This window comes from Apium graveolens, chromosome 2 (assembly GCF_009905375.1).
Source record: "Apium graveolens cultivar Ventura chromosome 2, ASM990537v1, whole genome shotgun sequence".
Taxonomy (NCBI): Eukaryota; Viridiplantae; Streptophyta; class Magnoliopsida; order Apiales; family Apiaceae; genus Apium; species Apium graveolens.
This window is the reverse complement of record NC_133648.1, coordinates 218,389,030-218,404,830: the sequence shown is the minus strand read 5'-3', so window position 1 is coordinate 218,404,830 and position 15,801 is coordinate 218,389,030. Positions and strand designations below refer to the sequence as shown.

General features: G+C 37.0%; 1 protein-coding gene across 1 annotated transcript; it reads left to right on the top strand.

Annotated features, from left to right (window-relative positions):
• The first annotated feature begins 3,085 nt into the window (after positions 1 to 3,085).
• LOC141696934 (uncharacterized) lies at positions 3,086 to 3,592 on the top strand. The gene has a single exon (XM_074501097.1). The coding sequence runs from the start codon at positions 3,086 to 3,088 to the stop codon at positions 3,590 to 3,592; it is 507 nt and encodes a 168-aa protein (XP_074357198.1).
• The last annotated feature ends 12,209 nt before the right edge of the window (positions 3,593 to 15,801 follow it).

Sequence of the window (15,801 nt, the reverse complement as noted above, 5' to 3'; positions counted from 1 at the left end):
CCCTAGCAGCTCTCGTGATATTTGTTCATCACTGAGAGAGGACAATTCTACATTGTAACAGAGTTTAATAAAGGTTGTTTTCTGTTACTTGTGTTCTTTGAATTCGGACTGATTGTGCTATACACTGTATTCAGCCCCCTTCTACAGTGTGTGTGACTTAACATTGATATATAATTATAAGTAAAACTAAGGAAACTGAAAAAATGGGAGTTACATAAATAATATAAAGTAACATTTGACTTACTCAAAAGTTAAAATAATAAAAAATATGATACAAGGAAATAATGTAGCTTGTCTAATAAGATTTTAAAAGTGAACTCACCGATCTATGCAGCACAGTGGTAGAAACATCCAATTTATCAATTGGAGAGTAAAGGTTCGATTCTTGGAGTGTACACAAAATCTTCATTTTTTTAGAGTAAAATATATAAAGATGGCGTTTGTGTAATTGTTTAAATTTAAAGGGCAAATTCGTAATTTCACAGCCAATAAAATGGCTCAATTTTCCCTTGGTTGCCATTTAATATATAGACTAGCGTAAAAGCCCGTGTGAGGCACGGGCCTCCATATATATTGAAATATTATCTCGAACGAGTTTGCATTTACATACAAATAATTTTTAATACGATAAATGATCATTTTAAATTTTCACTGGATTGTATAACGACTCGTATATTTTGTATTATTTAAAAGTGTAATGGTGGAATAATTAATTAAATAAAAATATTAATTGGTAGAATTCACGTCGGATACGTGAATTAATTGGGTACTCGCGAACTTTGCCACCATCGACGATGAGCCTCGGCGAGTCGCCTGGTAGACCGTGATGATTATTCTGAGTCCTATAATTATTAAAAAATATTATTTCGTATAATTAGTACAAAGTGTAATTAGCGGTTGTAATGATTTAATCGGTAATTGTGTGATTAATTTGGATTTAATTGTTGGGTTGTGATTGAATTGATTTTGAATTGTAATTGGGATTTGACGTCGATTATGTTTCGACGGGTAGGCCGATAAATAGAGGAGATAATGTCCGATTTTCGGGAAAGTAAATTCTTAAATATGGGGACATATCCTGTGATTATCGGGATTACTAGTCGAATGTATATAATTGTATAAATATTTTACGAAATTTATTTGCGTGTTGTGATAAAACATTTTATAAAATAGTTGACAACCCTACTTTGCGAGACGACGAGTATATGTATTTTCCGAAAAAGATTATTGAATCGAGTTGTGAATACTTGTACCCTAATTGTTATGTGTATTATAGTAATATGTATACTTACGAGTCGGGAATTGTTATCGGTTGGGTAGAAGTGATTGCGAGGATATGTCAAGCAAAACTGGATGTCTAAAGAGTGTAGAAAGGTTTATATAAAGGTATGACTCAGCAATTCAATCAGAGGAGCGAGTCTAAGAGTTCAGTCGAGGGTTTCGAAGGTGTAATCCTGATGTCTATTGAGGATTGGCTGGAACTGCCCTAGATTTTAGTATATCTCCCTCGTATATATGTATTATTGGTAAGGTCCGATAGAGATTCCTAGTTCTTCCTCTCGAGAAAACGAGTCTGATCGTGAGAGTTCAGCTTTGGAGCGGACCCTTGATGTATCAGCTAAAGAGGCACCAATGTTAATTCTAAATATCATATTTTCTATGTCAAGCGATGTTGCTGGACCGAGTGTGCGACCTCAGTAAGTTTAGATCGAATGATAGTAGTCAGCGGCTGCTATGACAGCCAAGTTTCATAGCGTATGTGGATCAATACTGTTGTTTATATCTTGAACCCTTATACGCATTTCTTGAGATGCATTTTGTTTCCAGAGTAATTGTTTACCATCTAATAAGTTGCTTGTTTTCTCGTAAGAAAGTCAAAACTCAAAGTAAACAACTCAAGGTTGTGTTAATTCGTCATGATCCAGATTTCCCTCCCTTTTTGTAAATCTCTTATTTAAACATTATTTCTTTTCTCAGTAATTCGATCGATGGATTAAGATAGATAATGCATATGATTTGACTATTTGTCTGTGTGACAAAGGGTCTGGTGGGACGCCACCAAATTATGTGTTATAAATTGTGCGGTACTAAGACTGGCCATCTTATGTATTTTTATGATTGATCTCATTCATATTTATATCTTCTTCATCTTTCCTCCCTCTATAATTAAATACTCAAATCTAAAATTTCATTTGATATTCCATGGCAATGAGTTCGTCAGTAACCTCTGTAGTTAGACATTCCTGGTTTTTTAGGGTAAACAAAAAGTCGACTGTCGGGAGGAATAGAAGTTTTATATCTGGTTGCTACTTCAGAAATAGAAGAGAGGATTAAGGATTCAATATTGATGGTTACAACTTTAGAAAGGTTAACTCCATAGAGGAAGGGTTGGTTGACACTCAGACGGGTGAGCTCAGCAGAGTCCAGAGTTTTCTAAGTTTGACTCGGTTTACTAGTTGTTCTTTGTAGTTGGTGGCTGATATAGCTAGCCCAGTTGTGCGGTATATCGGATTAGTTAAGTTGTGGTAATTTTAAGCAATGGTGGGACGTTAATCAGTTGTTGTTATATTGAGAAGCTATATTATGATGTCTAGTATCTTTATATTCCAGTTTTCCTGCACTGTTGTTGATTCTGCTACTATCATTGTTGCTATTGTGGCTAGTATTGTTAATCTAGATATCTTTTATAAATGGATCCTGATGATAAAGGCGTGGGTATTTTGATTGGGCAGCATTTTCCCGATACAGGTGCATCGTTTAAACGATGATATTTTCTATCATATATTCTTGTTATGCTTTTGAATAAATTCCCTGCTATATTTCAGGAAAATGCCACCCAAGAAAGTTACCCAGTCTAAAAGATATAGTAGTAATTTTGATGAGGGTCCAATTATAAACGAAATTCTAGATTTGTTGCGCCAACTGCAACAACAACAACTGCAGTTAATCCAACAGATTCAGCAGCAGCAACATCAGCAAAGAGAGCCGAACCAAACTATTAGTTTTAAGTCCTTTCAGTCTGTTAAGTCCCCAGAGTTTAAGAGCGAAGTAGACCCTGTTGCTGCCAGAAATTGGCTTAGGAAAAATGGAAAAGGCATTTACCCTCACTCAAGTAAGTGATGATCTTAAAACGGATTGTGCGAGTTATTTTCTTAAAGGTGAGGCAAATTATTGGTGGGAATCCACTCGTGTGTTGGAAAGAGAAGGTCATGTTTCTTCGACCAGATTTACAGAATTGTCCTTGGAGAAGTATTTTCCTGATTATTTGCAGAATCAGTTGGAAGTTGAGTTTTTAGAATTGAAACAAGATGAAAGAAGTGTGTTAGAGTATCAGGCCAAGTTTACGGAATTGGCCCGATTAGTTCCTGAATATGTAAGTGCAGAGACCCAGAAGGCAAAGAGGTTTCAACAAGGGTTGAAGTTTGAGATTCGCAGTGGAGTTGTGGCATTGCAACTCAAGACATATCCTTCCGTATTTCAGGCCGCTCTAGCAATTGAAAGTGATCAGAAGTTGACTATCAAAGAAAATAGTGTTAAGAAGAGGAAGTGTGAGGGTGTTATCAACATGGCGGATCAAGGAGAATCCAGATAGAAGTTTCAGAAACGGTTTGTCTGAAACAGGAATAAAAGATTCAGAAGATAGAGTTTCTCCCAGGCTAGGCCTAGTGCAACTTAAGTTGCTTCCACTCCAGCCCAGTTAGTCAAGCCGACAGTGGATTGTAAGTCATGTGGCAGGAGACACAGTGGTTCGTGCAAAAAGGATATTCAATGTTTCAAATGTGGTCATAAGGGTCATTATACGTCGGAATGCAAGCCAGAAAATCCAAGAGTTACTTGTTATAATTATGGGGAGGTTGGACATATTACGAGGAGCTTTGGAACTGCTACTTAAGGTACTGTATCTCAAGGACCAACATCCAGCACAGCCAGGGCCAGAACCTTCAAAACGACCAAGAGATCCAACGCTTAGGACTCGGACGTAGTTGCAGGTACGTTTTCTCTGAATTCCATACCTATTAAAGTTTTTTTTGATTCAGAAGCGTTTAAGTCCTTTATATCAAAAGAATGTGTGAATAAATTAGATTTGAGGTTAGAAGACTTAGCCAAGCCCTTGACTATGGAAGTGGCCAATCATGATAGAATTATCAAGGACAAAGACTCCATATTGGATGGTCAGCGGGAATGAAAAAATTAGGTGGGCATCTGCATGAATTATTGGATATAAGAATGATCATACCAGATGTGTCTCTATGGGGTGCACCGGTGTTGTTTATGGAAAAGAAGGATAAAAATATGAGAATATGTACTGGCTATCGGAAGCTTAATAAGTTGACAATTAGAAATAAGTAACCCCTACCTAGAATTGATTACTTATGTGATCTAATTAAAGGAGCGTGTTATTCTCGAATATTGATTTCAGGTTAGGCTACCATTAGATAAAGATCAAGCTTGAGGTTGTACCAAAGACTGCGTTTGGAACTAGATATGGACATTACAAGATTCTAGTGATGTTATTTGGATTAGAAAATGTACCAGTTGCCTAAAGGGATTTAATGAACATGGTGTATAAGGAGTACTTAGATAAGTTGTAATTGTATTTATTGATAATATCCTCGTCCATTCAAGGACTAAGGAAGACCAAGCCGAACACTTGGAGATTTCCCTAAGAAGGGTTAGAAAAGCAGCAACTTTATTCTAAGTTTTCAAAGTATGAATTCTGGTCGGAATTGATTAGGAACTGCGATTGTTCTATTAATTACCACCCAGGCAAGGTTCATATAGTGGCAGATGTCTTGAGTAGAAAAGAAAGATTGAATATCATCAAGATTGCTGAAGAATTAGCAAGGGAATTTAAGAAGTTAGAAATTGAAGTTCGAATACCAGGAGATGATAAGAAGTAATTATATGAGATTATTTTCCAGCCTTAACTGATGGAAAGGATTAAAAAGTGTTCGGATGAGGTAGTGGATCAAGAAGTAAATGGTTTAACTAAAAAGGGAAATTTGTACTTAAAAGGAAAGCAAAGGTATGAGTAGGTTTTCCTTGAAAATATGGATTTCCAAAATGATTGAGCTAAAGAATGAAATTTTATAAGAAGCCCATAATTTCAAGTTTTCTATCCACCCGGGAAGCACTAAGATGTACCAGAATTTGAAGCAAAATTTATGGTGACCATGAATGTTTGGGAACTAAGTTGAAAATGAATACCGCCTATCATCCTCAGATGGATGGTCAAATTAGAAGAACAATTTAGACGATACCAGATATGTTGAGAGTATGTGCTTTGGATTTTAAAGGAAACTGGAATGATCATTTACCATTGATTGAGTTTACCTATAATAATAGTTATCATGTTAGTATGGTAATGACACCTTACAAAGCCTTATATGGACGTAAGTGTAGATCCCCACTTTATTTGGATAAAGTGGGAGAAAAAAAGTTGTTAACTTCTGAGTTAGTATAGCAAACCAAAGATGCAGTGGTGTTAATTCGGAAAAGAGTAGGAGCAACTCAAGATAGACAGAGAAAGATCAGGGACTTGCATCGTAAGAACTTGGATATATACATAGGTTTGTTAGTACTGATGAAAGTGTCACCTTGGAAAGGATTGGTTAGACTTGGACAGAAAGGCAACCTGAGTCCTAGGTATGCCGGACCGTTCGAGGTATTGGGAAAGGTAGGTAAAGTTGCCTATGAGTTAGCGTTGCTGCTGCACCTGCATCATATCTAAAATGTGTTCCACGTGCCTATGCTAAAGCGATATATCCCTGATCCGAACTAAGTTATTGAGTATAAGCCAATCGAGCTTCAGTCAGATTTGTCCTATAGAGATTGGTTTAGGTTAAATTCAGATTATGCACTTATGCAACAATGTATGATTATCGTCCACAGCTAAGACAAGTAACAAATTTGAGTTGGTTAACTACTTAAGAGATTATACTAGCATGCATTAACTAAGAGATTAAAACTGATTTACTTATATGAGAATAAAACATGAGATTCTAACTTCATTAAATACTTCATTCAAAGTTTAGTATACTAATCAGATAACACGAAATTAGTATACTCTATCTTTCGATATACGTATACCCTACTACTAAGCATCCACAATCAAGATAGAAGCCAAATAGACACCAATTATGCTTAGACCCTATATGTCTATAAGATTTGAAAACATAATGGTTTAAGAACAGGTTATCTATTGTGATTACATATATAACGACTCGTGTATTTTCTGTTATTTTTAATATTTTAAAAGTGTAATAATTGAATAAATAATTAAAATAAATGTGTGTATTGATTTTTGGCAGCAGTATGTTGATTTTTTTATTATTCATATATGCTTTATTGGTATATAGGTTGGAATTTTTGTGATTTACTATTGAGTTAAATGATTCTGTTTTGCTTGTAAAAGTGATTTTATTACAGTTTTAATTCCAAAAATATTTGGATTGTCTCTAAAATTAGTTTTATAATTTTATAATTTTAATAATTATTTTTGGGATTTTATAAAATTGAGAAATCAATATTTCACTAATTAATTATCTTTAAATGATTTTCTGATTATGTTTATTTGTAAAATCCATATTAAATTCCAGAGTTCTTTAAAAATCATGAAACTCATATTTTATTAAGTTCATAATATTCTGAGAATTTTAAAATTATTTTGAAAATTTTCAGGATTAATTCCACCCGCACGTTGTTTCGTTTAATTGTTAAAAGCGGGTATAAAGTGCACTTCAAAAATTGTTTTAAAATTTTGAACTTTATGTTTTTATTATGTTCGGAATATTTATAAAATTTTAAAGCTATTCGGTAAGTTTTTGAGTTTGTTTTCTTGAGAACACGTTTCGTAAATAATAAGTTCGGGATATAACTAAACCTATAGAATACATAATTGCAGGAATAAGGAAGCGACACGTATCACAATTAAGGATACGTGTCAGCAGCTTGTAATTGGGGGATAAAAACATCAACTCTCTTTTGTCTCTCTCGACCTCGGCTGTAACCTCTTCATCTCTCTCTCGGAATCTCTTGTTTCTCTCTCGAATCTCTCTCTTTTTCTTCCTCTTTCCCTCACATCTCCCTTTCTTCTCCCTCTTGGTTCCTTGTTCGCCTGTTTCCTTCGGTTTTTCGGTGAGTTCTGGTTGTTTTAACTCTGGTTATAGCTTCGATTTCTTCTCTTGGTTTGTATATATATACACGCACTTGTATATATGTATATGTTTGTGCAGTATTGCTTTGATTGTTGCCTTGAATTCCGGTTGCCACCGCGTGAACTCCAGCTAGGTGGCCGGAAGTGTGTGTGTGTGTGTGTGCGTGTGTGCATGTGTTGTGCGATTGTGTTGTTTGGTTGATGCGGGTGTTGGCCCGTGCGGTTCCTGTGTTCCCCTTTTCTGTTTTTGTGATTTGAAACTTGGATTTTTATATTAATTTTTGAAAATTTTTCTGCAGGAAATTATTTTGAATGAATATCCGTGATATTACAATTTGTGCGGAAATTTTAGTAATCGATGTAATTTATTCGGAAACCCGTATTATATCATGCACCAATAAATTGTACCGCCGTTGACGATGAACTTCGGTGAGTCAACGGTGGACCGTGATGATTATTATCAGAGTCCAAAATTTCATAAATAAATATAATGATTTGTATAAAATGTTTTCGAAAATAAATTGTATATTGGAGTTGTACGTAAATAATTACGAGATTGTGGAATTGATGTTGTAACGAAACTTGTGGATTGGTGTGATTGTTGACGTCGATTGTGATCGACGGGTAGGCTTATAAACAAAAGAGTTGCTGCCAAAATTTTCTAAAAATTTATTTTAATTACGAAAAAAATGTACTTTATTATATTTAAACATTTTATCCCTATTTGTATACGGTCTACGTGATTACGTGATTATGTGTATAATAACTATACGAGTCGGGTTATCGGATTGGGTAATTAGGGTTCGAGGATATAAAGCATGTCGGAATAACTGATTAGGGTATTCTGTATTTGTAGATCCCAGTCGAGTTTTTCCAGGACCGAAGTCAACGTAAAGGCTACTTAGGGTTTTCGAAAGTGTTGCAAGGCAAGTACTCTGACCATTTGTTTATTATTCAGTACGTATGAAAAGCTAATATTTCATTCTCGTAAGGAACAAAAACGTTTTAAGTTACGTATCCCCTGTAGTTATAAATCACTATCTTAAACCTGTTTTAGGAAAAAGTAACTTCGAAGTGTACCTATACCGAATGAAAATAATTTATGAACTGGATTTTCCACGTGTGTTGTTAAAATGAATGGTTTTGAAATGAGATAGGTGCAATTGTTTTGAAAACTGGATAAAACGATCAGATATGGGACACATTTGGCCAGGGGGCCTATTGAGGTGGCGTAAGAGGCTAATTCGGTTGCACGCATTATATAACCGATTAGTCAAGCAGGTCAGAGACCTAGCTAGTCTCTGTGTTCCGGAACAGGTAAATGGGATGGCAGTTAGAGCCGTATGGTGTCGATAGCCTGATCAGCTATCTTCACATATCCGTTACGCATATGATTTGGTTTTGTGATTCCCGTAAGGGTATAAGTAATTGATAGAGTGGTTTTATAAATGTGAATAGCATGCTAAATTGGACTCTGGTACTTACACATCAAACTACTATGTTGTTTTATTAAAAGCATGCTAGTTAGTGATATCCAGTTATCTCCGCTTTTTGTTATATAATGTTGTTTGCATGATTACAAATATGTTCCTATCATTGTTTATACTACTGTTTTTATCTTATTATTCATATGTCGGTACTGCTGAGCGATTATGCTCACCCTTGCAACATGTTATATATATATCGCAGATGCCTAGAAGACCAATCAGACCTTGGCAGAACCGTGTTTCAGCCCCTTCAGGACCCGGCTCCTCAGAGGTAGTTAGTATCAGACCACTTGTGGTCTGATGAGTTGCTCAATAAGTTAGTATGTGTTAAGACTTTTTAGTAAATGGTTTGTAATAACGTGTAGCTTGGATCATACTTGAACCTGGATCGGATCGGTTCGGGGTCATAATAGTTTATATTAATAATAATCATGTTTATTATATTTCTGGTAATTGTGTTTGGTGACGTCAACTCCTGACCCCAGGGTTGAGGCCGTCATAACATAGGGTGTGTAAGATGGTTAAAATTACACTACGAATTATGCATGTCAATTCATACATAAACCTATGCTAGCATGGCAAGTTCTAAACCTCTATATTCAATGTCGCTTCTATAAAGATTAACAAACAATCTTAGATGTTAGCTACACGTCAAAGACGAATAAGCACAACCAAACTAGGAAATCATAAATCACCACACACTAAAGATTTAGACAATCAACTATTGAAATCCATAAATAAATCTGTTAGAACCCCATGACAACGATTAGTTCATGATCGAACGCATCGTCACCATGGGTTCCAATGAAAAAATGGTACTAATAAGTTCAGAATACTACGAGATAATATAAAGTACCAGGGTTTAGAAAAAGAACAAAAACAAGCATCCCAAAGTATCGCCTAAATCGAAGAATATAAAAGTATGAAACTAATTGTTCTTCTCCTTAGCCGTCTCGTGTGCTCTAGGTCTTCTTAATGTTCTCCCTGCCTTTCTTGTTATTAAATATGTCTTCTTTTCATTATATATAGGCCCTTGGATCGCCTGAACTCTCCAAACCTTCAAATTATAATAGAAACAAGATTCTACAGGATTTGATGGGCGCGGGTGCGCAGCTCTGTGGCGCAGGCGCGCTGGCTTTCTAATAAACATGGCACGGCCGCCCTGCCCTGCTTCAGGCGCGGGCGCGTTTGGGTTATATTTTTTTCTGCATTTTCTTCCCTTGTACTACACACTTCGTGCGATCTTCCGAAACTCCATTCCTGACCTCTTATTAGCATAAAATCATTGTAAGGCTCCTTTCCACCTCCTGATTAGTGCCCTGCAATGACTCAACACAAAACACATTAGAAACACCACATACTTGAGTCCAAAACACCAACTTAAGCCGATACGAAGCATTCCAAGTGGATATAAATTCCACTTATCACACCCCCAAACTTAAATCGATGCTTGTCCTCAAGCATAAACAAATTCGACACTAAAAACACAACCAATGCATGAATGCAACTAATATGATAATGCAACAATCCCCTCGGAATAACCATAACCAGTCAACAAGAAAATGTTTTTAAGAATGAAATTACACGAAATCGAGTTCAACTAGATCCCACAAACCAACTCACAAACCAAAAACGTGTGTGTTTGTGTAATGCTTAACAGATATACTCTCCATACTAGATCAATAACCATATCTTATTCTTTTCCAAAACAATCACAACTTATTATATAGAATAGAAGTTAAACACATAATGACTCACAACACCTCAATTTTACTAGAGTTAGACAAGGATTCATGTTATAACATAGAACACATCACAAAACAAATGCTTATTTGACCGTGCAATGAATGAGGTTCCAAAAGACTTATACAATAATACTCATGTAGCGAGCGTTAGGTTAGCGGATCCCAGACTATACAAGCCTTAGGTCACCAGGCACAAATTCCCCTAGAATTTAATTGCTCGAATATTAAAGAGCTCACTCTTGATCAATTCTGCATATACAATTAACAACACAATTTTTTTCTTTTCTTTCTTATCTTTTTCTTCTTCTTTTTTTCAATGATTTCTGAATGAGTGTGTTTTGCTCCATCTCATTCAACCCTAGACTACTCATAAAAATATGAGCCGGCTACTAGCCATTTGACGCCTAGCTTTATAAAAACGAGCAATGATATCCAAGATTTCCCCTAGTTTAAAATTTCAGTGCCCCTACGTCATTACGGGAATAGCAAAAATTCTAAATATAACCAAATGATTCAATTCCAACAAATAAACAAGTATGATCATGATCTAGTTCAAAAGCAACCTATAAGACTTGTTAAAAAAACTTTGTTTTTGGGCATGCAAATCAATTCATTAGGACTTAATCATCCCTCTATTCGACATCACTACACTCCAATCAACATCAACATACCAATCAGAAATAGCTCAAACTAAGGGATCATGTTATATGCATGCGAATGCAACTAAATGGAATCACATACAAACATGAAAAAAAACAAAATACAAAACAAATATGACCTAAATGAACAATCATGCAAAAATATGAATGCACTACAACTAATCATGCAAAATGAATCTATATGGACACAACACACTACTAATCCTTACATTATCACCCCCAGACTTAAAATTTTCAATGTCCCCAATGAAGGAAATAATAAGGATATAAGGCATACCTAGTCATCGGTAGGATCACCCTCCTCAGATGGAGTATCAGGTGGCGGGTACACAGAATCAGCTCCAAACACATGCCAATCGACTTCGACACCAGTGGCCCGGAAAGCATTACCCAAAGCCTATGTCAAATCTGCAGCAAAATGACTGTGAATATCGTGCATCGCATTCATGTACCTAGTCAATCGCCTATACTGCGCATCTCCAAGTCCAAAACTATGCCCTGTCTGCTAAGCACGAGAAGATCTACCGGCTCCATGAGAAGCTCTAGTAGCTGCCTGACATGCCTAAGAAGAACCCCCTGCATAAGTCGGATCAGCTGGCTGTCCACCCGATAAATGATCATATGTGTATCCCAAGCCCTTCTCATCGGCTTTACCGCCATACCACTCCTTCAGCTGCTGAATCGTCGAGCTATCAATGGGAGCACTCGGCAATCATAGCTGCTTATGCTCGGGCCACCTAACACCATCCGCAGTGCATAACCTCATAATAATAGAGGCATGAGGAATCGCCCCCGTGGTCCCTCCTCGCATAAAACCCAGCATACTCTGATAAAATCACAAAGTCGGGATCCACATACTCTTCATTCAGAATCCCCCACAGCAAAATAACACGATCCACAGTAACCTCGTGTGAGTGTGAAGATGGCATGATATTGGCACACACAAACAGGTTCCATGCCCTAGCATACCTGTTCATAAACGAAGCAGGAAAAGTAAGCGGCTCATTCGTGCCCGCCTTGTACTTCCACTTGGTTCCAGGAACTGTTAGGCACAAAGCATGTGCTAATAATTCACGCAAGTATACGCGTTTGCAAGTAATATAGAATAATTTCTAGTTCGTTCCCACAGAGACTCTGATTAATTATATTTAATTAACACTTACTCACCAATATATGATTGCTTCTCAATGTCAAGACAATAAAACTTAAGGTTGATTAACTAATTATTAACTAATATTAACTACGAGAATTAAACACTTAAATTAACACTCGAATTAACAATATTAAACACACATGAGATCATAACTTCAATACTACTTCATTCAATAGTTATTGTTATTACCCTTAGCATGTAACAATGATGATATTAATCGAAAAACACGAAACTGATAAAAGTCAACTTTCGTTGCACAAGTACCATTCTACCAAGCATCCACAATTAAGATAGAAGTTGAATATGCATCAATTATGTTGAGACCCTATATGTCTACAGAATTTGACAACATAACAATTTAAGCACAAGTTATTCATTATGATTACACAGGGCAAGTAAAACGGTTAGAGTTACCCACTAATCATGCATACAATAAATGAACCTATGCTAGCATGGCAAGTTCTAAATCTTAAGATTCACTGTCGCTTCACAAGTGATTAACAAGCTATCTTATATGTTCGCGATGCACATAAGACGAATAAGAAAAACCTATGCTAGATATCATACAATCATTACATGCCAAGGTATTAAACAATTAACTAAAGAAATCCATAGTAAATCCGCTACAACCACATGATCACGATTAGCCCATGATAGAACTCATCGTCACCATGGGTTCATATGAAAAAATGATGATAACACAACGATATAAACTAATAAAAACAGAGTACGTCACAAGAGTATTAAGGTTAAGTAAAGAAAACTGGCATCCACTGTTATAACGAATTAAAAGAATCACAAGATAACGTATGCTTCCTCTTCTTCATTGTTACGTGCTAAAATGGTCTTCTTAATCTTCTCTCCTTGTTACTTGCTCCTTGCTTATTACTTGTTGTTGTGAAAACGTCTCCCAAGATTACTTATATAAGAGTCCACAAGAAACAGCAGTCTCAGAAGCCCAATAGAAGTTGAATTATAAAAATCCAGAATCTAAAATTCCGACCTTAGGCGGCCGCCTCCAATCCCACGTGGGCGCCTGCTCTCCAGGCGGTCGCCTACAGTCTCCAGGCGGGCGCCTTCATGCTTTCTGGAAAAATCTTCTTTTTACTTCTGATATTTGCTGAATTCTTTGCACAACTCCCCGCAACTGGTTCCAAGTACTTCCATAGGCTTATTATGATGAAATCTCCCTAATTACGCAAGTTATACCCTGAAATGCAAAAACACTAGAAAAATGCATCAAATACATAAAATACTTGATTTCAAGACACCAATTCAAGCCATTACAAGACGTTCTAAGTGGTATAAAATGCCACTTATCACACCCCCAAACTTAAATCGATGCTTGTCCTCAAGCGTCACAGACTCAAAAATAAAATAAAAACATGCATGAATGCAAACTACATGAATGCAGCGATCCCCGTCGTGATGACTAAACCAACCAACACATGACATCTCAACAAATGCAATTAGGCGACTAAAGATCAATCAAATCACGCAAGCTAAATACAACTAGAAACGTGGTGTGTGTGAATGCTTAACAGATATGCTTCGAAACTAGATCAATTATCATAACTCAATTATCCTCAAGGCAATCACAAGATTATACGAAGAATATATTATAGACACAAAATGACTTATAACACTTCAAGATCATTGGAGCTTATTACAGAATCATGCTTTTATTCAACACAATAAACAAATGCTTATTTGATCGTGCAATGAGTGAGGTCCACAAAAGACTTATGCAATGGCATCCATTTAACGAGCATTAGGTTAGCAGATCCCAGACTATAAAAGCCTTAGGTCACTAGGCACAAAGTCCCCTAAGAACTTAGTAACTCTAATACCAAAGAGCTTACTCGTGATCAATTATGCATTAAACCATATCTTTTTCTTTTCTTTTTTTTCTTTTTTTTTCCATTTCTGAGCAAGTGTGTTTCGCTCCATCTTGCTCAACCCTAGACTACTCGCATACAATACGAGCTGGCTACTATCCATTTGACGCCTAGCCACAACTAGCAATGAATTCCAATTTTTACTCCAATTTTATCTTTTCATGCCTTTTATCATTAAGAGCCTATCATACATTCTAAGTATAAGCAATTGATTAACCTCAAAAACCATCAAACCATGATAAAAATCTAGTCCTTAAGCATACTCTAAGACTTAGTGAAATTACAAGTGTTTCTAGCATGCATGCCAACCTAACAAAATTCAACATCACTCTAACGCTCTCACTACACTCGCATTAATATCACATATCAATCGGTAAAGCAACACAAAAGAGATTACGGTATATGCATGAGCTTAAATGACATGATAAAATTATAAAAAAAACTATATGGAAAAAATATTACAAAAATATACAACTATATGAACTAACTATCATGAATATGCAACTACATGACACACACATAAATATGTTCCAAAACTACCACCCCCAAACTTAAAATCTTCAATGTCCCCAGTGAAGGTAATAGAAAGGAACACAGGGTATACCTACTCAGAGAAATCATCATCATCGTCACCCTCAGAGGGTGGAGTATCAGGAGGTGGATAAGCAGAGTCCTCACCAAAAACGGGCCACTAGATGTCAGCTCCAAGGCCTCTGAAAGTAGTCCCAAGTACTAGGGTGAGCTCCTGCGCAAACCTACTCTGCGACTCGTACATCGCATCCATCCTCCTGGAGATCCTCCTGTACTGGACATCATCCATCCCTAAACCATCACCTCCCTGGGCTCTAGAAGAACCTGCCTCACCATGAGCCTCACTGGGCCTAGCCATCATAGCACCAGCTGCTGGACGTCCTCCTGGGAGACAATATCCCAAACCATTCTCATCGGGCTCTCCACCCGTCCACTCCTGTATTGCATTCAGCGTCGATGAATCAATAGGAGCATCTGATATCTGCAGCTGCTCATAAGAAGGCCAGTAGACTCCAACTGCCTTACACAGCTTCATGACAATAGAGGCATACGGGATGTTATAATTCGTCCTCCCCTCAAAAAATTCAAAATCCCTTGGTAGATGAACTCACCAAGGTCCACATAATACTCCTCATTCAAAATCCCCTACAATAACCTGGCTCTCTCAACTGTAACCTCATGTGCATGCGAAGAAGGCAAAATATTAGCACAAATAAAGGCATTCCATGCACGGGCATACCTGTTCATCGCAATAGCCATAAAAGAACGATACTCGTTGGATCCCGTCTTAAACTTCCACACCGTGCCCGACTGACAGAGAGTAGCAATAATCAAATCCGAGTCAAAATCCTCAGGGGTCTTCTCATTCCAATTCTCCTCCTGGGGCTTTTTTTGTCGCTACCCAATAACACGGCGAATCGCCTCAGGCTGATAATCAACAGTAAGCCCACGAACAACAGCATACCCATTCTTGTCGGCCTTGGCGTTCGCATAGAACTCGCGAACAACACTCATCGGGACCGCTTCAGGTGACTCGCAAAAAGTAGTCCAACCTTTCTCTGCAATCATCGGCAATAACTCACCATCCCTCCCCGATGGAAAAAATCCCCTCTCCTTCAGAATCGGCTTAGTCAGAAGCCTAGCATACTCCTCCTCAGCAGCCGTATCCACCA